The sequence below is a fragment of the Xylocopa sonorina genome, chromosome 11 (assembly GCF_050948175.1).
Source record: "Xylocopa sonorina isolate GNS202 chromosome 11, iyXylSono1_principal, whole genome shotgun sequence".
NCBI classification, from domain to species: domain Eukaryota; kingdom Metazoa; phylum Arthropoda; class Insecta; order Hymenoptera; family Apidae; genus Xylocopa; species Xylocopa sonorina.
Window position 1 is genome coordinate 5316207 of NC_135203.1, and position 20960 is coordinate 5337166.

The 20960-nt window shown below is 45.9% G+C and overlaps 2 protein-coding genes across 2 annotated transcripts; both read right to left on the reverse strand.

Moving 5' to 3' along the window:
• Positions 1-2534: 2534 nt before the first annotated feature.
• Geko (geko) lies at positions 2535-9586 on the reverse strand. Its single transcript, XM_076904619.1, has 3 exons — positions 9327-9586; positions 7712-7844; positions 2535-2787 (listed from the first exon to the last, which is right to left on the reverse strand). Exons 1-3 carry the CDS (start codon positions 9535-9537, stop codon positions 2616-2618), a joined length of 516 nt encoding a protein of 171 aa, XP_076760734.1. The 5' UTR covers positions 9538-9586; the 3' UTR covers positions 2535-2615.
• Positions 9587-12388: 2802 nt separating this feature from the next.
• On the reverse strand, positions 12389-14670 carry LOC143429276 (uncharacterized). Its single transcript, XM_076904807.1, has 7 exons — positions 14620-14670; positions 14486-14551; positions 14362-14403; positions 14088-14159; positions 13887-14014; positions 12908-13092; positions 12389-12585 (listed from the first exon to the last, which is right to left on the reverse strand). The coding sequence occupies exons 1-7, from the start codon at positions 14668-14670 to the stop codon at positions 12389-12391; spliced, it is 741 nt and encodes a 246-aa protein (XP_076760922.1).
• Positions 14671-20960: the final 6290 nt, after the last annotated feature.

A 20960-nucleotide genomic window follows, 5' to 3' on the forward strand; every position in this document is an offset into this window, starting at 1 on the left:
CGCGGACCTGTTTCCCGTGACAGCACCGCGACCAGGAGGAGCACCGGCAGGAAAACGTGACAGCGAGCTAAGTTGTTCCTTTGGTAAAAACTCGTGGCTGAATGTTCCTCCGGGTGGCCGTAGGCCTGGTGCCGCTGGTTCGCGCCGCCGGTCGAGAGAAAGTGATCGCCCCTTCCTTGGCGTCGCGTTCAAACGAACGGCGACAGGCCGCGATTGCGACATTTCGCGCGTCACCAGAACCCGTACGTGACGTTCTCTCGCGGTTGGCTCTCTTCCTAGATCGAGCGCGTCCTCCGCGAGGTCGTCGCGGCGCTTTCGTGGACCCTCAGAATCGAACCTTGAACCTCTGGACCCGTTCCAGCCGCTTCTCGCGTGGTAAGTTCGCTTTGGACGCTTGGACACTTTGGTAAAATCGATCGTTTATGTTTGGTGCAACTGTGGTGGGTAATGGAGAACGCTTTTGTAATGATTTTTTGGGCTATTGAATGAGAAGTTTAAAAGGATTTTTAGTTTAGATTTGAGACGACAAATTTTGTGACAGTGGCTTGCTGTGAATACAGGAATTGTAGAGAGATTCGATTTTTAGGGTTAGTGGGTAGGGTTTTTGAAAGTTACGTGGAGTTTTTGTATAAATCGTGCATCGAAGATGTTGGCAGTCGTTTTTGTCAGCAGCGTTTCCAAACAGAATCTAGAAATGGTGCCAGCCACTTAAGTGCGATCACGCAGCCGATACTCCGTAAGAATATAATCGGTTTCTTGCGTGGCACAGTGAACGAGACGGATTACGCGCGCATCTAGTCGGAGCGTTGCTCAATGAACGCGATCCTCCGTGGTGGTGCCCTCGATCACGTTTGCCAGAATGTGTGTCGACGATGCACTTTTACCTCGCCAATGAATCGACGATCCTCTTACGCGATTAACTTCCTGCGTGGAAATTACTTTCCCTCTATCACTCAACATCCCCGTAATCACGATTTCGATTACTCGAACTCGATTATTTCGACTACTCTATCGAAAATTAATTATACTTCGCCTGAATCCCGTTCGCACGTGAGCGTAGATCGTTCGTGAGACGTCTAGAAGCGTCGCGACGCTGGCTCGCAACGGAGCAGCGGGCGGTCCGGGGTTTTTCGACGTGGATTACGATTCCTCGCGAGTTGGCGCGATAAACGGACCGTCTACGATCATTTTTGCTGGAACATCGCGGATCCTAACTGCTCTACGGTGTTTTTTGGCACTCGCTCGCTCGCGATCGTTCGCTTGGCATCGCGCTTAGGCCGATAAAGGCGCCGGAGATTATTACAATAACTTCTCGCCGCAGCCAGCGCCGCTGTAAATTGTCCGGATTGTTTTCGCGCGGAATCGCATCCACTTTTTTTTTTACTTCGAGGAACCGGAAGACGTTCTTGAGACTACGGTCGTACGCGTAAAAAGGAAAAGTGCTTTGCACGGAGAATTTACAAGCTGGAGGATGGGACGTGGTGTAGAAAAACTAAAAGGCGTGAGACACATACAATTTATACAATTTTATTGTTAAATTGCTACAGTACTGGTTGAACAAATTCGTACGGACGTAATTAATTTACTCTAGACTCACATACACACGAAACACAAGATTATGTTAAATACACATGAGAAACGATGGGTAGAAAATTATTTTTCCAACTTGTCGTGAGGCGATCGAACGCTGAGCTGGCGTTTTGATGCATTAAAGCCACGTAGATAACGAGCCACGGAGAGGATAAATTGGCGTAACGCACATTAGATCCAGCACTCTTTGCTCGTTCTGATGAGCGCGAGAAATAATCGCGAGAAGCGTGTTCCAGCGAGAGGGGCCATTACCTCTGTGACGTCTGGCCGCTTCTGCGAATGTTTTCTACGCTTGCCAGGCATTGTGCACCGATGGTAAACAATTTGTCTTCCAGACACTGTGCCGTGCGAGACGTGGAATCAGGTAGAGAAGTTTCGTGAACTTCGAACGATACAAAAACAGGTGAAACATAACAAGAATGCGTCAAGTGAGGAGCTTTTCAAAGGACTCGACAAGTTTTCTCAATTACTTCGCGTTTAAACATGTTTTATTTTCGACGGTGAAAAATACGCACAGCTACAGCTATAATACAGTTATCCGTAATTCTACACTTCGTGTAGAAACGTACAAGCACAGCGAAACACAGAGTTCCGCTAACTAACAAATAAATAATCGCGAGTTTAACATTTTTTTTCCTCTCGTAAGAGTACACGAGACATTTTAGACACTGCTGTATCTCTTAATCCTACGTCGATTGAATCCAATCTACTAATCCAACGAGTATCCATTGGAGTCGAGAACGATTATAATAAAACTCGTATCCTATGTACACTTAGTCTACGCGCAAATCTCTTTCGATCGACCAAAACGTACGATCTCAAAGCGTTAGCCAACTTCGACGTTCGTGTAACATTTCGAAAATCGTGTCGTTACGATTACTCGCGATCCGATTCTTCTTTCCACGGAGAAATTGTCCGCGAACTCTCGAATCGTCGTCGAAGAAACCAGTAAGGAGGATCCGTCCGCGGTATCACAGGCAGCGTCGTCGCGTTCCTCGTCAGGTCGTCGACGCGACACGACCGCGTCAGCGCAAACGGATCTTCTTCATCATGTTGAGAACGCTGGAGCCTGGCAGCGGACAGGTGGGGTAGAAGTTGTGGCATCCCTGACCCTCCAGCCCGGATATCAGCTGACCCATGTGCGCCGCGAAGTGGTACCTCGATGGCACTTCCGCCATAGTGCTCAAACTCGTGTCTCTGAAAAGTTTCCGTCAAAACGTTCATCGTCCGTTCCTCCTCCTTCATCGAACCGTCGAAACCGTCGCTCTACTATCGTCAAATCGATCGATTATTCATGAAAGATCGGCAAAGTTCAAGGTTAACTACCATTCTTATAGATCGAAGCTAGCGTTAACGAGGCATGCTCTGTTTAATCAGCTGCAGAAAGTACATTTGAATAATTAATTAGGCATGGATATATGTAGAACGCAGAATTGTCAAGTTCGATGTTAAGCGATTCCAGCGTGATCCCGCGATCGTTTATCTTGCCATATTAGTCGAATTAATTGAAAAATGAATCTGGATACCAGTGTCATTAATTTGAACACCTATCAAGCTGATTGCACGGTTATATGTACTAGATAAGCCCTGAATAACCGCGACACGCGAGACCTACATTAAATACCATCGAGTTATTCCAACTCCTCGCAAGCTCTCTTTCGATCCAATGAAGCGTACGATGTAACACTTCGACAGCCTTCCACGCGTACCTACGTTGCATCCGCGAAGCGGAACTATCGCGAGACATCGATCAAATCCAATAATTTCATTCCACACCTCTCGATAACCGTTCGCGTTTCCTTTTACCAGTTGTTATCCACGAATCGCGCGGTTCACTGACGTTCTCTTCGCGGAGAAAATTCCATAATTCACGTGCTCGCGAAAGCGCGTAGAGAGCAGAAGTTGACGCGTTTCACGAGTACGTTTTGCAAGGTTCGCGCGGCGAAAAGTGCGTTTCGAAACGCGGCAACGAACAGCCTGACGCCAGTGGATGGCTGATACGCGCGAAATCGGCTCCACTTTCGCAACGCTTGGCCATGATAAACTGGTCGGGGGTACCAGGAGGCACGTAAGAACAGGCACAAGGCGAGACGCCTTTTACTTTCGATATCGACGAGCGTCGGTAAACGCGCGCCCCGGAATCCGGTTACGCTCCTGGCGAATAGGATTGAAAATTATACGCGTACGCGACCAAAGAGCCTTTCCCTGGTGCACGCGTGCGCGCAGGCTCCGAAGAAACGCGGGAAAGATGGCCACTTCCGTTCGCCATCGACGCCACACGCGTGTCGTTTCTTCTCTGATCGAACTGATTTGGAATTGATGAATTCCTTTGAACTTTAATATTCTCATCGATTCTGTTTCGCAATGCATCTATACACGTATGCTGCTGAGCATTTATTAGCGCGATATACTTGTTAAGCTTTTGATTAATTGGTGATTTCTATTTCGCGTTTGAATAATTCAATTGTTTACTTTTGCTCCTCGTACAGATCTCTATGATTGATCGCTGTTTCTTATTTGCACAGTCACTTTCTAGCTACGTGGTAAAAACGAAATTACTACTTTGCGCTTATGTACAGATAGCAATGTTCTGTTTCTGATGGCAACCGTAGCTTCTCGCTGGAAGCTGTAAACAAAAGACTGCAAGAAACTTTTTCCTTGATCTACTGAACTGCCAAGCTGCCTCCATCAAATATGACAGAAACAAACTGATTATATATCTGGCAATATAATAATATATACTACTAGAATTATCGTGTATATAATCGCGTACCATTAGTCATCAACCAGAACAGCTTCCAATTAGTCAGTTGAAGAATGGCCTCGCAAGAAATTGTAAGATCCTTTTGTGATTCGATGGAAGTCATCGAAATGGATCGCTGCTTAATAAATCCACGCAGAAGTTCGCGTGATCGCGACGAGAAGTAACGATCGATGATGTCGCGGCAAAAAAATGACGTCTACGTGAAACGAGCGAACGCGTTTCTTGATTCTCTGGAGAGGAGGCGGCAGGAGGAAGGAACCACGTCGTAAGAAGCAATTTCGTCACGCACGGCTCGCGAAGAAGACGTCTCCACGGCTGTAGAAGGGAAACCACCCCCATAGACGTTTACGATAGCAACCCTGAGCGAACGCAAGACGGCTTCTTACCTTTTCCATCTTGATCGGTTAAGCGAGCCAATAAAAATCGTCCTCGCTACGGGACGCGGCGTTTACACACGCATAAAAGTAAATATGAAGATGCTGGGATACTTCCGGTACGTTAACCGTGGCGATCCTCTAAGCGTCTTTGCTCGATGCTCGTTTTACTTTTAACTCCTCCCCTTTTTTATTTATAATATCCCTTGTCTTCGTGTGTTTTAATTCGATTCAATTAGTTTGATTTTGCGTAAATTAGCATTGCGTTAATTAATCTTTCCAAAGATTTCTATGGCATCGACGAAAGACAAACTCTGACGATAATTTTATTCATACTCTCGCGAACGCCTACCTTTCGACGCAGGAATTAATCCGTTAATTAATTATGAGTAGGAAAAAAAGGCGCGCGGTCCGCGAGTAATTCAAAGCTTAATTGCTGTCAATTAGAGCACGCGTGGCCGAAAGTAAATTCACCTTTTCAACGGGGAAAGTGGAAGAGTCGCGGGTATTTTCGCGTGGCGAACGGAAGCGTCGCAGCCCTGCCGTGAATTAATCGTTAAAGCGGAACTGCCATTCCAAATCGTACATCCTGCGACATCGAAAGCGAAGAAGGAAGAGGAGTTTATCATCGATTGCGAAACGGAACGATCGATCATCTGTCGAAAGCGTCGTCGAAGATTGAAAAAAAATAAGTAATTTCAGGGACAAAACGCTGTCATTCCTGGCCAACCTCGACGCGTCGTAGAAAGTTGAAGGATTGGATAACCCGTGAAATGGAAAGTGCGGATTGTTATAGTAAGATAGAAGCGCACACCTTTTCAACACGGCTTACGTAAGAACTTTCACGTGGTACCTCGACCTCCTCCTCTCAAAAGGAACCACTGGCGCCTTAATGACCGGAAGTGGTAGCGTCATCCAGGTAAATTCGAAATTTTCGCGGCCCATATCTGGCTCGCGTTTTCTCTGCGATTTTATTGGACCGTTTATACATTTATACGATTTTCACTTTCTTCTGGACGGAGAATTGTTTCAATTCACGTTTGAAATATTGCGGTCGCGTATCAATTGAATCTCTCGTTCGTTTCTATTTTATTATTTCACTTGTACACAGCGATAGAAGAATTCCAATTACAGAAGACAGCATTGTTACACACGCGAAATCGAAAATAGAGAAGCTCAGATTAAAATCCACAGAGCCTGCGACTTCGAGTAGGAATCAAACAGAACGCGACGCAGCCTCGCAGTCAATATTTGGCCGGTTTAACATAACTTTGCTTTTAATCAGCGAGGAAAATTGTCACCGCTGCGGCCTCGCATTATCCAAATAACAGCCGCGCCGCGCGTTTCGATCGAAAATTGCGGGACACGCGGCGGTTATCCAATTCCGACGCGGCGTCGCGACGCTTCCGCGCTCGCGGACGGGAAAATTAGGGAATATCGCCGTCGACGCGGTTCGACTGCGTCTGTTCAGCGAGATATCGAACGGTTGCGTTCGTTTCGCTTGTCGTTTTACTCGTGTGGATCACTGCGCGTCGATCCAGGCGAATTTCTAGTTCCTGGCGTGATCTACAGATTCGCGAGTTTAATCCAACGATTTGACGTATAATTCTTGAACAGACGAGTGGGAGTACGTGTTTATCGTTGTTTGCCAGCGATGCGTTTAATCTCAATTAAATCGCGAAGGCGAGAGAACGTTCTTTTAAAAGTATAATGAAAAAGTAGGTTTATAGATTGATTCGTTGATAACTCACGCGTTGTTTAGGGATAGACGCGCAGATAGACGGTATTGATCTTGCAGTGTTGAATAATTATTGGATGATCGATGCATTAGCTGAACGTTAAGCACATACACTTTATGGGTAATATACATTATGCATGTTTGCTTTTCTTCCTGATATTAGCACTTTGTATCATTTCTGCCGATTATTCCACTGGTCGTTAAATTGTATTTATGGAACGTTTTCTGCGAGTGATTCGAGTACAGTATGACATATGTTCGAGACTGGTCATACATATGCGATCGATGGTAAAAAGGAAATCGTTGATATTCAAGCAATATGAAATCTGCAAATATTATCGAACGTTGATCGTGGAATCAAGGACGCGAGAGAATAATATCGAAACGAGAGACAGCTCGTAAGAGGAACGAGGACGATCGCTTCCGATTCAGTCCACGCTTAAATCGCGAGGTAACATGGGTGGCCACTGCGATATGGGTGGTGCTGACCTTTCGCGAGCCTCGTCAAGTTCGATCGCGCGATGCAAAGTTTGGATCGGTTACCAGGAACGGCGATCGAAAGTGAAAAGTGAAAGTGCCGGATTAGATGAAAGTAGAGGAGATACGAGCACCCTGCGCACCGTCGTAAAACTTCTACCGTGAAAACGTCGGACGTACACGAGGGTTCCGATCGTCAATCATTTCGTTAAACGGTTTCGCAAATTTTTCCGCGGAACCTAATTATGGTTTCTTTCGTTGCGCTCGATCTCGCCTCTTTCACCAGGTTCAGAGCGACTTATCGGCCGGCAAAAACAAATTTCTCGCCGTGGAACGTCAAATATTGACGAACGACCGCGCGAGAGCTTTTTCAGAGTCGTTGGCAAGAGTTACTGCTTGACTTCTCCTAACGACTTAAGTACATCGAGGCAGGAGAAGGTCGTAGAAAATGGCGAGGCGTGGTTACCTTTGGGTGGGACATGCTTGGTGATAATGCGCTATGAGATATGAAATTGCAGCTACAATGGAAGTCTGATTAATTTCGTGACGCTAAATAATCGATAAGAAATTATAACGTTAGATAAAATATTCGTATTAGCTTTATACATCGTAGAAGCTTCCTTCACCGTTTTCTTAACGTCGAAGTGTTAGCTAAATTGCTCTCTCGTTAATTATTGTTATTAAATCGATCGAACCATCACCTCGTGCTACGTAATTAATAAAGCGAGAGAGATAAGGTAACAAGGTGGGGATAAACGAACTGTTTACCTGATCAAATTTAACAAGGACCGTTCCATCTCGCTCAGCTGATCCTGATGAACGGACGAGGTCAATTCGCATATCAGCTTGGGCAAGCAAGCCGTCTTGATCGTCGCCATTATCCTGGCTCGTCGTAGAACCGCTGCAAAGTGATCCATAAACATAACATATCGTTAAGCTGGTCAGAACAATGTTTCAATTATAGATTCTCGGTTGCTTAGACTGGTTCGTATTCAGGAATATTCCGCTTAATTTAATCTGATTTATGAGCGGCGATTTAATTATTCGAATTATATCCGGCGATTTATTCCACGAGGAAACACGAGGTACATCCGATTAACCAGCGAATAGATCAGTCGGTTTAATCGTGCCCTTGGATCTTTTATTTCGAGTCTTCAATTCTCTCGTTTATTATAATTGCTCCAGTTGTTCTCTATGAAATCGTGTAAAAGTCACGCTTTTATTTCATAGCTTTCGAGAAATAAGTGGAGCTACGTGAAATCGCGAATCGAATACAAACTCGTTGATCGATCGCCAGTTGTGTTTTTCGAAATTGAATTTAGCACTGTATCTCGTAGCCATCGACAAGCTTCTCGATTTCATTTTTAGCGTGCAATTAGCACAGACTGGAGCCTCGTTACGGTGTGACGTTAATTAAGCTGAATGGATAGCGTATATCATGGAATACTTTGCTGCTGCCGAGCGTCATACACTGCGATAGTTGATCCAGCTTCGGTGATTACGTGAGAATGTCAATAAAAGAATGTATTAAGCGAAAAATGCCTGTCAGAGATGTTGTGAAAACAACGTGAGAGATTTATACTTGTTATCCAGTACTCTGTCGTAAAAATTCTTCACCGTCTGATCGACCATTATGTTACACGTGCCTTTAAAAGTAAATTATGCATGTACTATGCATACGTAAACGAGCTTTAAAATTGACCCGACTAAAATGACGCACTGTAAATGACCCACGCACTGTAAAGATCGCAGGTGAGCAGCGAAAAAGTGAGTCAACAGGATAAACACGCGTCGAGGTATGCGGACGCTAAAAATATTGAAAATCCCAGAAAATCCAATGACGCCGCATGAGCAGCGTCACCGAGAACAAGGTAAATTGCGATGAAAACCAGTAGAAAATTGTCAATCCCTCGATATCCATCGAAATCAAACAAAATCGAACGCGAAATTATTCAACAACTCCTAATCAAATGACACGCGACCAGAATCGTTTTCTCGTTACGTGCCAGGTCGTAATGGTCACACAGTTCTACCATTCTCACGGACATTACATAAACCATTCGCCTGATCAATCAAGTATACATTACACCTGTCTAAACTAACTTTGAACGCGACTTCGTTTCAAACTGAAAGCAGACAGTCCACTTTGGTTGAAGTATCTCGTCTCAGAGCGATCGGTACAAATCGTTCCACCCTTCTACTGAACTGTTCGATCGAAATTTTAGTACCATTCAACGTTCTGTTACATTCTAACATCAAATCGAAATTCACGTCTCCTTAAAGTCCATCGAGCCACACGTACCAACCAAAGAGGACCCTCGAAAGTTACCCCGTTCACATTCAATGGCTACCGTCTCCACCGTCCTCGCCAGCTCCTCCTTACCGTTCTCCTTCTCGTCGTCCTTCTTAACCGTCGCCAAGGCTATCCTGTCCCCAGCCATCTTGGCCTGCTCCGGTTTTTTCATCGCCTCCGTGACGTTCTGCTCAGCAGGCCTGCCGAAGATCGCGGCCAGGAAGTAGCTGTAGTCGCCGGCGAACATGAGGAACATCCCGAAGAATATCACCAGACGAACGGTGCCGGTGTCCATGGCCATGCTGCTCGCCTGTCCTCGACGGTGGTGTCGCCGCCGTGAAACGTGTCGCGTCCGCACCGATCGGCGATCCCCGATCCACTGTGCGGCCACCTCGTGGCCGACGATCCGCGCGGACCGGATCGCCCAAGCCCAGCCGCGACTGGTTCCCGCGTTTGAACTTTAGTCCGCTGTACGTACCTGCCCGCGTGCACATGGACAGCCGATTAAAATGGAAGCGACCAGCGATCGAGGACCGCGGAGAAACGATTTTTCTTGGATCGAATATTGCTTTTTGTTTTTTTTTTTTTTTTTGCTTTCGTTGATTCAGGGTTTTTGGACCTCTGAGACTTGATGAAGAGGGTAGATTGAGGAGGAGGATTTTTAGATGGTTAAAGGAAGGAGTATTGGGAATGGCGCGAGGGTGTTTGGGACGAACAGATGTGGTTAATCCTTCGAATGGATGCGAGTTTGCGGTTATTGCTCTTGTGCTTGGGAGGAATGTTAGTAATGATAATTTTTTAGCGAGTGTTTTATGGAAGATCGTAGGTTGTTTTTGTAGGTATTTTTAGTAACCGTTGCGGAAGGTTTAATTATTTTTTTACACGATGGAAATCGAGGAACGCGCAAGGGGTTTCGCAAGGATTCGAAAGGAGAACGTGCGGGTTACGCAACAGCGACGCCGCCAGTGCCTTAACCCAATTTTTTACGATGAGACAATACGTACTTATGAGAAGCATGGACGATGCGAGCAGCCGGTAGCCGAGGAGCCGTCGACTCTTAGCGCGGTCGACGTTACAGCCTTACTTTCGCTCTCTGTTCACTTCCACTTTCTTCCATCAGCTTCGAATCTCGGTTATGTAAAGAGAGAGAGAGAGAGACAGACAGACTCGATCTTGAACAACGATACACTTCACTGTAATTAAAATCGAACAGCTGCAACGATTCTGTTCGTTCAAAATCCCAAGGGTACTTCGTTATCTGAAAAAATCGATCCGTTAAAACCCGTCTGCAGTCCATAAAAGTCACTCGTGCGCGGCTCTACCGAAAGTGAAATCACTGACACCGCCACTGGCAACGATCGTGACGGAATTTACCAGGTTCCCGTCCTGGTACGATTTCGTACGATTTTTTTTTTTTTTTAAATTGATTACCTCGTCGATTCGCTTGGCGATCGAGGCGCGGATCGAACGGATGCGTCCACGACGGAGGAATTGAACGACGCGGCCGCGGTCTGCCGACGTCGCGGAATGACTGTGAATGATTCGAAACCACGGCGGCGGACCCAACGAGTTGTCAGTGAAAGTTGGGCACACGGTCGTGGCTCGCCGCGATCCGATCGGCCGATCCCCGTCCGTGGCTCGTTTGTTTGCCACCACGTCGGGAGAGAAACCGGTGCAATCCAGCGAGGAAAACGTCTCGAGCAACCGGGGGCGGAAACGAATTCTTTCCCGTGGAATGTTGGATACGATGAAAGTGATAAGCTTCGCGAGTCCGTTCGCTTATCGAGTTCTATTCCTTGGCAAACCTTTTCCGCTTACAAGATAGTTAATCGTGGAATAATTTGCAAATAATTTGCATTGATGAGGATGTGGGAAAGTAGAGAAAACAATGAATATTTTTGCTATCGTATATTTATTGACGTTGCTGTGTTGTTTGTTGACTTTTTGTTATATTTAATTGTTTTTTTTTTATGTAATGTATACAATTTCCCCTTCTTTCTCAGTTTATCTCTCGATGTACGTAGGACAATGGAAAGTTTTCCTTGGCGACCAGTTCCCCAAGGACAGTGATACGAGCCCGTCTAAATCAGACCAGCGTGGAACCCGTCCATGTACATCTGGTTCACTTTTATAAATTCTCTCGAGTCCGGTTAATCGAGTGCAATTACTCGTTCACCTTGAGGGTCTCCCTCTCGCAGGCGAGGTTCGATTTTCAGTTTCGTTTTGCCAGGTTCCCTTTACACACGCACACCGACGCGATACGTTTTAATCGCGAGCGATTATCGGTTTTATAATCGTGGAAATCGCGCAAAAGTGAAGCGGAAAATCTGCGGCCTGCGCACGCGGGAAATTAATTATCCTCTCGAGTGATCGCGCGCGGCGTAAACGTCGAGTTGTTTTATGCAAATCGTGGGTTACAGTGTTGAGAGAAAAAATGGAGCACGGTAAGGCGTAATAAATATTTTAATGAGGTGTAACGATTTCGATCTAATTTATTATTTCTTTGATTAGTAATGTATGCAAAATTGAGAACGTTTATTAGTGTGCTGTGCGTTAATCGGTTAAATGAAGAACGCAACAGGTTTCTCGTTATTCGTGCTCTTCGTAGCTGTACAACATAATGGCACTGTTATTTCGTAAATTTATACGATTATTATTTTTCACGGTGGTATCATTTTTCTAGGAACATCAAAAGTTTTTGCAGTACCTTGTCGCATTTTCTTAACGCGTGCTCCAATTACGTTCCAGCTAAATATAGATCGAGAACTTGCAACCTTACATTTTGCACAATGAAGTTCATTATCTAAATTGCACCATGATACAAATAATAAACGATACCCGTAAACCAGCAGCCAGTTGTTCAACGAGATAAACCTATTATTATTTCTTGCCTATTCCTGTTGTGCAATTTAGTATAATTCACTCAAATTACCGTTTCGAATGCCTAAGTATAATTTGGTCAAATTACTGCGCGCGGTTGTGTATTTTAGAATTATTTAGTCAGGTTACTACCGTATAGTGAACCATTAAAATTTAGCGAATTAACTTCTGCGTGTGTGCGAAAGAAAAAATCGAAACCAGATCGATTCCAATACTCCATTATTATTCGATAACTTGATTTATTTAGGAAGATCGTCCGCGAATACAAAAATTTAGCACTTCTCGTTTGCGAAAATGGTGAGGAGGCCCAGCAACGATCTCGCAAACGGTGTTGCGTTCCTCAAAGAATCACCGTGCACCTTTCTGACATTGTAACGCGATGAAACGACGTTCTCGAAGAGCCTTCCACGTTTTCTCCTTCTGTCGTCGCGTCGACGGTCTCCGCCGCTCCAAACGAACTTGCTCGCCTCTGAAATCGCACCAGCTCGCATTAATCAGTCTGAATGTACGAAAGTGCAATAATTCTCTGTCCTTTTAGCCCGTAATACATTTGAGAAAGTCACGATAGAACGTGACTCCGTTCCTAGCGAATATTGTAGCCATTTTGAGAGCGAAAGGTGAAAGCTGGATCGAAGGTACGTTACTCCATCCTTCTCGCTATAAATCATGGTAAACGAGTTACCATTCACCTTGATAATTATTCAATCTACTGTCTGCATCGAGAGATTTTTGTTTCCATTAAAATGCAGATACGGAACATTTCTAACGCGACGAGGTACGAAAAGACTCACGCTGATAAATGGCGGACTCCGAAGAAGCTTCGACGGAGGCGAAATTACTTGAATCCGATTTTTGGTAGCGCAGCTGCAGCTGCGGGAGGTGGACGACGTTGGCCAGGAGGTCTAGCGACAAAGATCCCGTACTTCCTGGGCGGAGGTTCCGGCGGCAGAGGCGGCGGAAAGGACGGTTCAAGTATCTTCGAATGCAACATAATACAATTCCATTAATTTCTCTTAATCTCTGCCAGGTGAATTAAATATTGAGCAGCTCAACGAGCAAATCAACCAATCGATGCAATCAACCAAACTTTCAACCCATTGGACAATTTAATTCTTAACTCGACATTATTTTTATTAATTATTACTACAGGTTCCTAAATTCGAAATTTAACTACAGACAAATCACTGTCGCGGTAACAACCATCATTAGGAAACATCTAATTGTACCATTTCCCGTCTAGATAAACGTCACAGATATCCGTTACACAATAATGAACCCGTTCTATATACACGACAATTATTATCAATGAAGGATTACCGGAGTCCATTATCCAAGCGATCCGTAGATACGTTACGTAATCACGCGACGCGCAATAATCCCGACGATAATACACGATAATCCCGAAACGACGTCAGCGTTAACCCTTCCTCTGCGAGCAGAACCGCGGCCAGGCCCGTTGAATGCGTCTTAACTAACCGAGTGCCATGGTTTTCCCCAATCTCGTTCCCCAGACATCGAAATAACTTTGCACCGTCGCTGTTCGCCGGTGGTGGTCGCGCGAGAGTTCCCTAACAGAATTCTCGAGCAATCTGCTCGTTCCTCCGCTTTGCGGGCTACCAGTTCGCGGAACCGTTCCACCCAACCTGTTACAACAACCGTCGAACATGGTGGCTCGTTGTAAACCGCGTCTCTCTACTTCTGTCTCTCTCTATCTCGATTTGGCTGACAATTACACGAGGAAAGTCCGTGTTGGCTCGAATAGGAACGCACCTTGAGATCCTCGAGCGAACCCGCCTGTCCCTCGCGGCCGCTTCGCACCCTGCGCTCACCCTCCCCTTCGACGACGTCGCCCGCAGAGTTCTCGCGCGATTTCCCGCTGGACTTGTACTGAAAATCAACTACGACTTAATGACAATCGACGAGTCTGTCGAGGGTGCGAGATCTCGGATGGAATAGGATATTTTTCGCTACTTTCTCGACGAGTCTCTCCAGCTCCGTGAGTTTGCCAGTCGCGGTGATCAGCTCCGCGCTCAAACGCCGCATCTAGATTGTGGGTTTTGGTTATTTTAGTTTTTTTTTTAGGATGGTTGGGGGTGTGTTTGGAAGCTGAAGATTTTGGGCGCTTAGGATTGTTTTCAGTGGTTCATTGAAATGGTTGCAGGGTTTTGAAATATGATGGAAGTTAGATCAAAATCTTTAGGCTCGTTTAGAGGGTTGTGGGTGCATCGAAGAGGTTTTAAGTTACTTCGTCATCGAGCTCCTGCGATGTTAATTTCTGCTCTTCTTTCTGTCGAAATTCAAGAGGATTGAAACGTTAGGAGATCGCAGTCGCGTTGAAGAGATTTGGAAGCCCCTATCGGACAACTAACCGCCTTGACCACCACCTCGTCGTACTCTGTCTTCTTATCCTTTAACGCCATTACTTCCTCCAGTCTCTGCAACAATCGTTTAGACGAGAGATGGGTGCTATTTAATTTCTACTAGCGAGTATCGATCGACGCACCGTTTTATTTTCCTCCACGATCTTCTGCATCTCCTTGTTCGATTTCTCCATTTTCTTCACCACCTACAGTTTCAACAATTTTATTTTGCCTGCCTCACCTTCGTTCCATTTATTTAAATAATTTTCGTTCGAGTTTTAAATTGATAAATGGTCGAGGATAAAAATGAATACGATGGAAATGAATATTCTTAAAGACAAGCCTCTCTGGCGGACAACACTCACCGTGGTGACGTACCATAACGCCACGTAGAAAAGCACGTGCATTAGTATGCAAACGTACACGTTGTCCAACACGTACGCCCGTATGAACGACTGCGAGGAACAACCAGATGGTAATTGGTGACGGTCACGCGATTTTTACGAGCTTTTACCTGGCGATCGTATATATCAACGAGCTTTAGAATGGGGTAGGACCTCGCCAGCCGAGAGAAGTAGCTCTGCCTTTGCAAGAACATTCTCGCGAGCGCAATCCATTAGTCGACTCGAAAGGGTTTACGGGAAAATTCTTTACGGAACGGGGTGGATAGAAGGGAAGAGAGGAAGAGCAGTCGAGAGACACGTCCCTCTGGCAGAGCGGAGACGGAAATCTGTCAGATGCCAGTTGGAAACGTTCTGAAGTGAACACGTTTGGATAATCGACAGTCGAGAAATCGAGGCGTTTCATTGTTTGAAGAGTTATTGTTAAATTCGTGATGGGAGACGGTTTTACATTTGATTCGTGACAAATTGTCAGAATTGTGAGAGTAGTCGTTTTATGGGAATTGTGTATGGCTTTGAAATGAGGTTCTATTAGAACGTTTACTCGATAGCACATAGTAACGCGTTCAGTATGGGGTGACTCACCGGTGGTTCATAATAAGTTCGTACTATATACGATAGCGTGGACCTCAGGTGAGTCACGCTAGTTTTTTACTATTCTTACGGTACTATCAAGACTTGGATTCAATTAGTTCGTGCTACGATATAGATCGTTGGCCGTAACAAATGCTAACAGAGCGAGCGCGCCGTGCAATACTTCTCTAAGCACGAGAATAAAATATTAAATCGTTTACATATTGTACAATCGATTGTACATGTCTGTTGTACAATCTGAGGTTCGATGGTTGACTTCTAATTTGCGACACAGTAGTCCTGATAAGAAGCAACGATAAATAGCAGAATTTTTGTGCTCTCTACACTTTACTGGCTTTTAACGATTGGTTTCTCTTATCTCATTTCGATCGCATGTGTAATAATTATGTAGATACTAATATAATTAATTGTGTGCGCAGGATTTCATTAGGAAACGAATAATACTAAAAACATTATAGGAGGTATTCCTAAGCGCCACTTTTTGGAAATGACGTCATCGTAAATTCCAGGAATTTTGGCGATTCTTGGAAGTGACGTCAAATTCTTAGAATTCTCCTCAAGATTGTTTTAAATTAATGATGATAAGGAAAAGGATTACGGGAGGCAATAGGAAAATGATAAGACTTATTTCATTCCTTTCAAATAATTTATTTATTTAATTAAACTCATGAAATATACAATAATCCTTCAATTTGTGTTCTTACAATTAAAGATACTAGTATATATCGTATAAAAAATTAGAACAATTTGTTTAAAAGTAAAATAGGATGATATATAATGTAATTAATATAATTAACTGCTTTTTCTCTCACTCCTTTTTCTTTTCGTGTCTTTTTAACTGTCCGATTAACTGCTGCTGACTATTTGGCGAGATTCTACAGCGTTCTCCTTCCACCATCTATAACAGAAAGGAAGCACGATTAACTAATCAGCAAAACCAAAATTATTCATCGCGCAAAGTATCTTAACAAATTCCTATCGTTGGATTATAAAGGAAACCTCGAGCACCGGCTGAAAAGGGCGAAAAAGTCAAATAAAACGTGAATGGAAACAGAAGAGCACGACGACAGAGACGAACGATTATTTAGATCCGCCTCGTGAATCATTGTTACCGTTCGTTAAGCGACTCGGCTCGAGATGAGGCTTGTCGAGCGATTTTATCGCTACCAGGCTCGTAAAGTAATTCGCCGGTGATTTATACGGAGATGCTAATTGGTCCGTGGCGTCCGCGCGCGCTTTTAGCGGGTCCGCGTTCGTAATTTCGCGAGGTTCGATCCGGGGAACCGACGCACACGAAATTACCGCCGCATTCTGCCCGAATAATGCCACCCTTCCGTCCGATTCGGACGCGACGCAGCAGCGGCTGAGCCTTCGAAGCGCGATCATTTTACCGTCCCTGAGAAATTCAGATTAATACGAGCGCTCTGGCTAACATTCAGAAACGATTCTGTAATATCCGTAATGTCCTCATTTTAAAAGCAGCGATAAAAATGCTTGCAATTAGCATCCACAACGAAATCTATCTACGAAGATAACGAGCGTATGCCACGAGCGTGTTAGTTAATTTATAGCATGCATGCGATTTAATTTTGGTTTAACACGGGGATATTATGTACATTAATATGTAATATTATTAATATCTAAGAAACACGGTAGATGAATTAATTATTCGGTACTGATTTCACGATAGATCGCAATTGAAACGCGACGCCGTAATTAGCAATCCATCAATCGGATTAAAAAAGACCCGGGTGCGGAATTAACGCGCAATTAGGTCTCACAATCGGCTGGATCAGGAATCGCGCGAATGCAACGGGCCAAACAGAGCCGTAATTTACCGGGGAACGTGGAACGAGCGTCGTGAAAAATTCAATGCGCCGCAACAATTCCCTCGCACGATCTGTCTACCGCTGTCGCGCAAACAAAAATCGATCATCGACGTGGTACCTATTACTCGTCCTGTAATTCCTGGCCACGTATACGTGTCCATTCCCGTGAAAAATGAATTTTATGTAACTCGATAAGGAACATAAGAATTAACGATACAATTTATTCTTCGTTACCTTACACATACAAATATTTTACCATGTTTTACCAATCTCACGTTTGTAGCAATTTACAGAAAATAATGCATGTAACTTTTTCTTTTTCTTGTTTCAAAAACTGTCGCGATCGATGGAAGTAAAACCCCACAGATAGAATTAAATTACCGTCAAGTCTCGATCAATTCGCAAAGGCCGCGTCACAGAAGCTCACGCAGCCGAGTCGCGTTTAAAGCATATTAGAAATTAATCCCCGGGCGATCGCTCGCCCTTTCGCGGGTCCGATCGGCGTCAGCATTCAATTAAATAAACAGGAATTAGCACATGAAAGAGTCGCTCGTCGCTGGCTCGAGCGATCGTCCAGAGAGAGAGAGAGAGAGAACGATAGCGGTACGGGGGTGGCGTTTCGAGCCACTTGTCGTTTCCCATCGCGGCGCCGGGGTTGACTGACTAAATACGAAGTTAGCCCCCGAGATGAGTCCCCGGGCCAGGGTTAAACCGCGCTTAAAAAAAGCTCCTCGCAAACACGCCGCGAGTCAACTGCGAAAACACTTGAGATCACTTAGAGGAATCACCGTTTAGTTTACCCCAGGCTGGGGCGCCCCTCCGCGATTTTCCGTCCCTGCCGTTGACGATGTTTATGTAAAACAGTAGCCGATATGGATCGACGAGCTTCCGTCCGGTTCCGTCTGTCTGTGTGCGTCGAACGCGGCCGCTGGATCCACTTGACGCGTCAAAAACGTCAGTTACACTGATACCAGAGGGTGGCGGATGGGCGCAGGGGGTGCGCTTTTGTCGCCGCTGAATCGAGAAACGCGAACGGTGGTAGGAATTTTAGTTTCTGACGGGAGAGGGGGCGGCGGTGTTGTTATTTCGAAGAGGGTGCCGAGGATCGGGATGAACGAGTGGAATCGGGGGTTCGACGAGAGTGGTTGCGTTAGTCTTGTTTAATGAAACAGGGTATACTGTCAATTAGATTAATTGAAACTTTCAGGATCCGCTACGCGCAGATTAATTACTCTAACTGAATTCTTCGACCGGAAGAAGTTTGTCCTTTGAAACACGATACCTATTTGCGCAAGAAATATCGCACGAGTCTTCGAAAAATCGCTACAATAAATAATACCCATAGCCAAAGAGAGAGAGCGACATCTCAACGAAACGCACCAGAGGACATATTCCAAAATCCTGTGAGAAGATCCGCTCCAGCGCGTTCGATGTGCCTTCGATAGACACAGACGAGAGCGTGGACGTGCCGAGCGAAATGCAATTTCCAGCCGAGGGAGCCTCGGTAAAACAAACTCTCGCGTCGTCTGGTCGTTTCACGAGCGAGTTATCGCGTGATCGGCGCGTAAGAGGCGAAGATAAAGGCGGGCGGGATCGAGCTAGGCGGAATCGACGGTGGGGTGGTGAATGGCGAACGGCGGCCTGGCGTTGGCAAATTGGTCGGGGCCAGGGAAAACAGGATAACGCCGGAGGATCGCGTGCATCCTGTGAACGCGGCTCGCCTAAATAGAGGCGGGGCAATAGCATCGGGACATAATCGATTTGCCGTGAACTCATCCGTAATTCGGGGCCACAGTCGGCGTGACAAGAAAGTCTCGACGCCGGCAAAGGCGCCAGCGAACCGAGAAATTACTCATCGTTCTGATTGAGGTTAATTAATTAGATAATTAAGTCTCCCCGCGACGTCGACGACGAGGACGAGGAGGACGAAGGAAACCGACGAGATGGAGGGAGATCTCTCTCTCTCTCTCTCTCTCTCTTTCTCGCTCCGTCTTTCCCTCCCAGATGATTTCGCGACGGTGATCTCCTCGTTATAAAAATGCTCCTCATTATTAGGAGGAACTACCCTCTGCGACGGCTTTATCTCGTTAATGTCCTCCCTTGAATCGGGGCCAGACTCTGGTACGGATGGCAGCGTGACGTTTCACGCTGGGATTCCTGCTTGGCGGTAAATTGATATTTGGGGAACGGTTCCGCTGTTTGACGATGGTAATTAGTTAATAAGTCGTAGGAGAAAGTGTGCTGGAACGCGACGCATTAGTGTCTTCTTTCGTTCCTCTCTCGCTTCATAAATTGATACAGATATTTCTTGTACACGTTTTTAATTAATTATGCAATATCGTTTCCAAATGAAAATTATCGTACGAACGTCGCAGGGCATCGCGCGGAAGACGCAAATTGTATCTTCGTCTGTAAAATTTCCAGCTCGGAAAATTCCGGCGCATTCGATAAATCCTCCCTTATCCTTTTATCCGACGATTTATATTTTATAAACGTCCTCGTGCCGAGAGGAGCGCGACGGTGGCAGCAGGCTCGCGTATGAAAGAACTCTTTACACGTGACACTTAACGAGAATCTCATAATCTTGCAGGAACGTCGATCTGTCTCTCCCTTCCACCCTCTTACCCTATCCTCTATCTCGGGCTGTCCCCCAGCGCGGCCGGAAAATCCCTTTGAAGCTCTGCCCATTGACGCTCGCGGTTTAATATTCCGTCACGAATATTAATGCCCTCCCAGCAACTGCCGCTCGTAAATCAGCGAACCACCCCCTCCGCTGATGCACTTTTCGCTGCGGTTTTCCCGCGTTCCTTCTCCACCCGTTTCCATCTCGTATTCCGTACATCCACGTATCTCTTCGTTTCTCCCTTAATTCCTCCACGTTCTTCCCTCCCCCGTTTTCTCCTCTCTCGGGTACCGCGCATACCACCTTCAACCCCTAACTCCCTCGGTTCCTCGACATCTTTCCTCGTTTCCCTTTTTCCTCCGCATTCCTGCTCCACATCATCCCCTTTGTCGTCCCTGCCACGTCTCTCTCTCTTTCTCTCTCTCTCTGTTTCTCTCCCTCAACCCTTAACACGGTGATTCTTTCGATCCACGCTCGCTCCCCAGACCGCGACGCAGTCTAGTTCCAACGTCGTCGCGAGGACAGTCACTCCCCCTCTCTCTCTCTCTCTCCCTCTCTCGGTGCTGATTGAGAATAATGCGAGGTACCAATTACTCGCCGGCATAAAGAGGAATTCATTAGCGGGAGAAACGCGCCGCTGGGGCATCTTTCTGTTTCTGCTTGAAGTGGGAGCGGGAGGGTGCAGGAGAGCGGGCTGGCGCGGGGGGTCGAAGGGGAGCACGACAACTGCAACGGTTGCACGCCGGGCTTTTGTGAGCGACGGGACGCGCATCGCTACCGAGCACTTCCTGCATTGTGCCTCGGGACGCGCCTGGTCGAATATTTTATTCCACCGGATCGCGAGACAGAGAGAGGTCAATGCTTCACGCTTGTCGCGCGTTAATTAGAAAGCAGGCTGCGGGGGAGGCAAGCGTTTCGTGGATCCCGCTTGTCTGCCCGCGGGCCTTTTTTTTTCCATTTCAACGTCCTTGGGAGAACTTTGCTGACCTACCAACGTCGCGTTCGTTAACACTGGTTACGAATATTTCGCGATACCT